At 31.3% G+C, this 6,986-nt stretch overlaps 1 protein-coding gene and 1 pseudogene across 1 annotated transcript; both read left to right on the forward strand.

Annotated features, from left to right (window-relative positions):
* Window positions 1–3,004: 3,004 nt before the first annotated feature.
* LOC125418305 (S-locus-specific glycoprotein S13-like) lies at window positions 3,005–3,688 on the forward strand. The gene has a single exon (XM_048467623.1). The coding sequence runs from the start codon at window positions 3,005–3,007 to the stop codon at window positions 3,686–3,688; it is 684 nt and encodes a 227-aa protein (XP_048323580.1).
* LOC132805195 (G-type lectin S-receptor-like serine/threonine-protein kinase At4g27290) lies at window positions 3,546–6,538 on the forward strand (annotated as a pseudogene).
* The last annotated feature ends 448 nt before the right edge of the window (window positions 6,539–6,986 follow it).

The following is a 6,986-nucleotide window of genomic DNA, read 5'->3' on the forward strand; positions in this document are numbered from 1 at the left end:
ATAAGGAAAATGTTGACCTATTTTATTAACCCTAAAACTATTTAAATTTTAATTATTTTACTTGAGGATAAATATCAATTTACCAACAAAATCACCTCTTTCCATGACTATTTTATTTGTAAGTATTGTTTGTCACATAAATTTATTGATAAATAGATTTCTCCAAAATTATATTTATGTTCAGTATTTATTCAGATCTTCCCACCAATAGAATTTTAATATTCTTATTAAATGTAGGGAATTATCTTATCAGAAGAACTAAAACCTGATGAATAAGAATGTAAAGAATTACTAGGGCCCTAGTTGGAATAATTTTCTATGAAATATGTAAAATAAATCAACTTATAATTCAACTTTAAAGCATTATTATGTCATGGTATATGTTTATATACCCTGTAAATTTATTTTCTAGCCTACTATTTTGAAAATTTTCTTTTAAAAGAAATTTACATATCAAATATTAATATAGAGAAACACATTAATTTTTTTTTCCTTTTTACTTTGTTGTCTATAAATTCCTTTTTTCTTTTATTCTCTACTTATTTTACTTTTTTTGGGGTCAGAACAAAAATAGACGCCGCAAATGAAAGGTTTAAAATGCATAAAAAATGATACTTCAAATGAGTTGGTGGTCAAGCATGCAAGTAAACAAAAATAAGTGAGACAATTAATTTCTATTGAGTATTTAATAGGATAAATAATAATAATAATCTATATAATATATAAAAATAAAAGCGTCAGCAAAAAAATTTTTCACGTGTCATCTTCATGTTCATTATGTTCCTTCCAAAATCATTAAAAAAAATTAAAATTCAAAAATTAAATTACTTTAAAAATTCTATAATCTCAAAATCATTGTCATATTAGATAATGGAAGAGATATAGAGGATATTATTATTTCATTTAAATCGAATTTTTTATCTAATCAAATTAAATATGAAGATGTAACATACAAAAATTAATTATTTACAAAAAATCAAAACATATATTTTAATTTTAATTTTAATTTCATAGATGAAAAATTCTATATAAATACATTTGAATTTGAATTAAATCATATGAATACATTTTGATTTGAATTTGGATTTGAATTTTGTATATGTAAAAAAATTAAATGGGTAAAATTTTTTTAATTGAATTCCATAAATAAGTTGCCTTATAAGGTAAAAATATATCTATAGGATAAATAATAATAATAATAATAATAATAATAATAAATAAATAATTAAATTACATTATGAATATTTAATATATGAAAATAATTATTTGCAAGGAAAAGTACATTTGAATTGGAATTTGAATTCCATAGATGGAAAATACTATTTAAATACATTTGAATCTAAATTAAATTATATAAATTCATTTGAATTTGAATTTAATTTCTATAGATGGAAAAATTAAATAGAAAAATTTCATTGATAAAAAAATTATATAGGTGATTTTTGAATTTGAATTTCATAATTTAATAATATTATATATAGAAATCAAATTTAAGTTTTTAACAAACTTTTAGATTAAAAAAAAATTCAAATAAACTTATTAGTAATAAAATTTTTAAATATAATTAATTATTATATATTATATTTAACCTTATCTATTAAGGTTACATCATCTATAATTATATAATCGTATATCGCACAAAAATGAATACTAATTCTCCTATAAGCCAATAACAAGAGTTTAAAAACAACCCCAGGCAAACATGGAATGAAAATCCTAGTGAAATCCCATTCCATCCCCCTTTTCCATTACAACAATCACACTCCATAAACTTATAGGTCAACAAACTTGGGAAGTAAGTCAAAGGGATTCTTAGGTGGATTTTGATTTTTTTTTTTTTTAATTTTTTCCCAACACGTGTTTGGTTGGAATACTTTGGGTAGCTATCAAAACGTCCATTTCGATTACTCATGGTAAATTTGTAAGTTATGTTTTCACTTTGGAGAACGCCTTTCATATCACGGCCCACGTTGATAGGTCCCTTGCTTTGATGTTGGGTGGTGAAGTCAATAATGGCGACAGTCTTCCATAGAAAAAATTATTTTATTATTATTATTATTATCCTTTTTAGGCTTAGAGTCTTTCCTAAAGAAATTGGCCAATTAACCATGTTTGCTAATTGCTATGCATTACTATTTCTTCAACTTATGGAAATCCGTGCCAACTTAATTATAAATAGGGTAAAGTACATTTTACTCCTCAGAACTTTACCGTGTTAATTTTGACACCTAAACTAAATAGGGTAATTTTGGCGCCGATTATTAGTTAAAAAATTATTATTCTAATCTTTTGATTGAAAATCTTCTGTCAAAGAAATTATAAGCAGGGAAGGAAAATTAGAGGTTTTTATTTTTGTACCAGACGACTCTGTTTTGGCGTGTTGTCTTTTGCTTCTCAAACATGGAAACCTGAACTTTTTTCTTCCATCAAATGCCCTGATTTTGGTCATGTGAGGTGCACATGTTAGAATTATGTAACATTTCTTTTAACACCCGTTTGAAATTGTACTAAAGTGATAACAAAACAAAAACATAGGCAACAATGTGTCAAAATTTTTTGTTCTAATGGCAGAGTGATAATCAAGTTAAAGTTCGGAAGGGTAGATGTGTTTTACCTTTATAAATATGATCATAGTGTTCCGATTTGATTAAAAACATATGTACACAGCACCAATAATTTTTCTAGTGGGAAGATTTGGGCCTGAAAAAGAAACTCACTTTAATTTGTTAGTCAGGAACAAAAACTTATAAAATATATACAATATGGGAGGTTTAACATATTACAAATAATTAAAATATAGTACACAAATCAGATTTTCTAACAAATACTATAGACCCAAAAAAGTACTGTAAAATTCGAAAAGTAAATAAGTTCATAATACAAATGGTTCAAGATACAGAGTCAAAGCATAAAGAATGCATTGACCCACTGTATCAGAATTATACTTCCTTCTTTTTCCTCCTGAGCGATCTGCTAATACAGTAGCCCAAAAAACCAAATGCTAATGGACACCTTTTCCATGTTCAATGGTTTAGTGTTTCTCATCCACTTGTTCTTGAAATTATATTGTTGTACAGCACTTGATTTCATGACTCCTGCACAGCCGATCTCAGATGGACAAATTTTAGTTTCCTCCGGACAGAGCTTTGAGTTAGGCTTCTTTTCTCCTAGCACCTCCAAGAACAGGTATGTAGGAATATGGTACAAGACTACACCTGATGTTGTTGTCTGGGTTGCAAACAGAAATAACCCTCTTACTGATTCATCTGGTCAATTCACCATCACCAACAATGGAAGTCTTCTTCTTCTCAACCGAACTGGGAGCATCATTTGGTCCTCGAATACATCATTCATGGAAACAACAAAAAACCCAGTTGCTCAGCTTTTGGAGTCAGGGAATCCTGTAGTTGGAAGCAGAGATAGCCTAAACTCAAAGATATATGCATGGCAGAGCTTTGATTATCCATCAGACAACTTATTAGCAGGCATGAAGCTGGGATGGGAATTGAAAACAGGTCTGGAACGATATGTGACATGGAAAAGTTCTAATGACCCATCAGTTGGTGACTTTACTTACCGGTTGAACATCACTGGGATACCTCAGACCATAATGGCGCAAGGATCAACCAGAAAGATTCTGTCTGGTCTTTGGAATGGAGTTGAATTTCGCGGTTTGGTTGTGTTGTGATGCCTCCTGAACCAGTTTTCAAATCAACTAGTGTATTTAATGAGAAAGAGTCGTACTATAGCTTCGAGCCAAATGTTAATACAGCCATTACACGCCTAAAATTGGATCCTTCTGGTTCATTAGAACGCCTTATATTGCATAAGGGAAGCAAGGAATGGGGTATCATGTTGAGAGAGCCATATGAGCCATGTGACAGTTATGGGTACTGTGGTGCAAATGGTATTTGCAGAATCAACGGGAGTCCAATATGTGAATGTTTAGAAGGGTTTGTCCCAAGGTCTCAGGAGGAATGGGAAGTGCTAAATTGGTCAAATGGATGCGTGAGGAAAATAGCTTTAGATTGCCGGAGGGGAGAAGGGTTTATAAAGCTTGAGGGGGTGAAGTTGCCTGACTTGTTGGAGTTTTGGTTGAACAACAGTATGAGCCTCCAGGAATGTAAGCAGATGTGCCTGAACAACTGTTCTTGTATAGATTATGCTAATTCTGATATCAGAGATGGAGGCAGCGGCTGTTTGATGTGGTTTGGTCACCTTATTGATGTCCGTGAGCTGAGAGTAAAATCTACTGAGCAGGATGTATATATACGGCTGTCTGCTTCCGAAATAAGTAAGTGTATATCTTGTTGTGTTGCTTTTACTTTCACTGCATATGAAAATCATGAACACATCTGTTTTTAGCAATCTAGGCTTTAAAAAAATAATAATAAAAATAAATCGAAAGAAAGTACAATGGATTTTACATCTTGTTGTTTAGATTGAAGAAAAGTATTAATCGTATAAGAATATAGGAAGAAAATGTAAGTTTTTGCAATTTCCCCCCTCTTTTCATTCTCATATTGCATTCTAATAACCATAGATAAGATTAGTTTGATGGAAAAAATAAATAAATAAATAAAACTGGAAAAGTGAGAAGAAACCAAGTAGGAATGCTATTAAATAGATGGACCCCATGTACAAAGGGAAAGGGAAAACAGAGTAGTAGTGTAGAGAATATTTACACTATATGATATTTTGGTGTTGTCGTGTCTTTGTTCTAGACTCCATTCATGACACTGATATGAAGAAAAGACTAAAGATCATCCTTGTAGTTTCAATTGTGGCTGCGTGCATCTTTTGCCTGGTTCTTTGCTTCATAATTTGGAAAATAAGATAAAAAATAACCGGTAAGTAAATTGTTCCACTTGACTCAATTTTCTTAACTTTGCAAATTTGTACATGCAATGCGAAAAGGACCAATTGATGAATTTACTGAAAACAATGTGCAATGTAACAGGTTTGAAAAACAAGAAAGAAGATATAGAATTACCTTTATTTAATTTGGCTACTGTTTCTTCTGCTACTGAAAACCTCTCTCCTGAACATATGATTGGGTCTGGTGGCTTTGGTTCTGTTTTCAAGGTAGCAGTTTAAATTGAACAATATTTAAATTCTATGTCTATTCATTTGTAGTAGAACATTGCTAAAATTAAATTCGATAATTTTTTATTCATAATGCCATTATGCAGGGGAAACTCTCAACAGGACAAGAAATAGCTGTGAAGAGACTATCCAAGAATTCTGGACACGGTCTTAAAGAGTTTAAGAATGAAATAGACTTAATTGCAAAGCTTCAACATAGGAACCTGGTTGCTCTTTTGGGCTATTGCATTCAAGGAGAAGAAAGGATGTTAATCTATGAATATATGCCCAACAAAAGCTTGGATCATTTTATCTTCAGTTAAAATTTCTTGGCCTTTATATATCTATTTAATCGTTGCAGATTGATTTCAATTAATATGCATTTATTAAAACTTGTCTATTTGAAGTTTAACAAGGGGTGAAATGGTGTTGCAGATAGTAAAAGAGCTAGTATCTTGTGTTGGAAAAAGCTGTTTAATATTGTAATGGGGGTTGCAAGAGGCCTTCTCTACCTCCATCGAGATTCTAAACTTCAAATTATTCACAGAGATCTCAAGGCAAGTAATATTTTACTGGACAATGACTTGAATCCTAAGATTTCTGACTTTGGCTTAGCAAGGATTTTTAGAGGTGATGAAAAAGAAGCCCAGACAAGGCGAATCATTGGAACATAGTAAGTTAGAGACCTCTTAATTTTTTCCATTACTAATGACATTTTCTGGTGAAAGTTTTCTAATTCTAGTCATACTTCATGCAGTGGGTATATGTCTCCAGAGTATGCAATTGATGGAAAGTTCTCTGTAAAATCAGATGTGTTTGGCTTTGGTGTAATTTTGCTTGAGATTGTGAGTGGGAGAAGGAATAGAAGGTTCAGCCACCCTGATCACCAACACAACCTTCTAGGACATGTAGGTAAGAAAAAAATAAATTATCTTTTGGCTTATAAACCTGGTTTTGTCCACAGCAGTCTTTTGTGAATATTACCAATTAAGCCAAACTTATTTTGATAGGCATGGTTGCTTTGGAATGAAGACAAGGCCTTGGATCTTAATGGATGCAAGCTTCAGGGACTCATACGTTGAATCTCAAGTATTGAGATGCATTCAAGTGGGTTTGTCATGTGTTCAAAAGTTTCCACAAGACAGACCAACAATGTCCTCTATTGTTTTCATGTTGGAAAATAGGGGAGCAACTTTGCCTCAGCCTAAACAGCCTGGTTTCTTCACTGAAAGGAGTTCAAATGATGAAAGCTTAGAATCAAAAACTGAAGAATCTGGTTCACAAAATGTAGTGACTATGACTAAGCTAGATGGTAGATAGAGATTATCATTAACCGTGAATTTAACCAGACAATTTTTATTCATTCATTAAGAACGCTAATTTGCTTTCGCTAAATTGGATTGTTAGATTTCTACCAATAAATAAGTAAATAAATATATAAACTTTTATTGTAGATAGATGGTTAAGGGGGTCTGCTAATATTAATTGGTTTGTATTATTGTGACTAACCTTTGTCTTGTAATGTTTATGTTGTTTAAGAGATCAAACATACATAAGTGATAAATGACTACTATGATAATTGCTTATATTTATAACTGCAAAAAGAGAATTCTATATCAAAATGAATCTTATTTGATAAACTGTTTGAAATTGTTTTTAATTTGGTATTTTTAATTCTTATAGCTAATTTAAGTATCATTTGAAACGCAAATCAATTGTATAGTTTTGAAATAAAAGTCTTCATGGCGTAGCCTCCTCGATGTGGGAGTTGCCCTCCCACCATGACACAAGGTTTCCATTATCAAGTTTTGACCGCGGATTATGGTATTGGGCCTATCACTGTTCGATCACCTTTGATTCCACCTGTTAAGGCTTGGAATCCAATTTAAAAGGCTAACTCC

Source organism: Ziziphus jujuba, chromosome 1 (genome assembly GCF_031755915.1).
Source record: "Ziziphus jujuba cultivar Dongzao chromosome 1, ASM3175591v1".
Taxonomy (NCBI): Eukaryota; Viridiplantae; Streptophyta; class Magnoliopsida; order Rosales; family Rhamnaceae; genus Ziziphus; species Ziziphus jujuba.

What these genes read in the sequence shown, in the direction of transcription:
- LOC125418305 (XM_048467623.1), top strand. Translation starts at nt 3,005, where the DNA reads ATGGACACCTTTTCCATGTTCAATGGTTTAGTGTTTCTCATCCACTTG.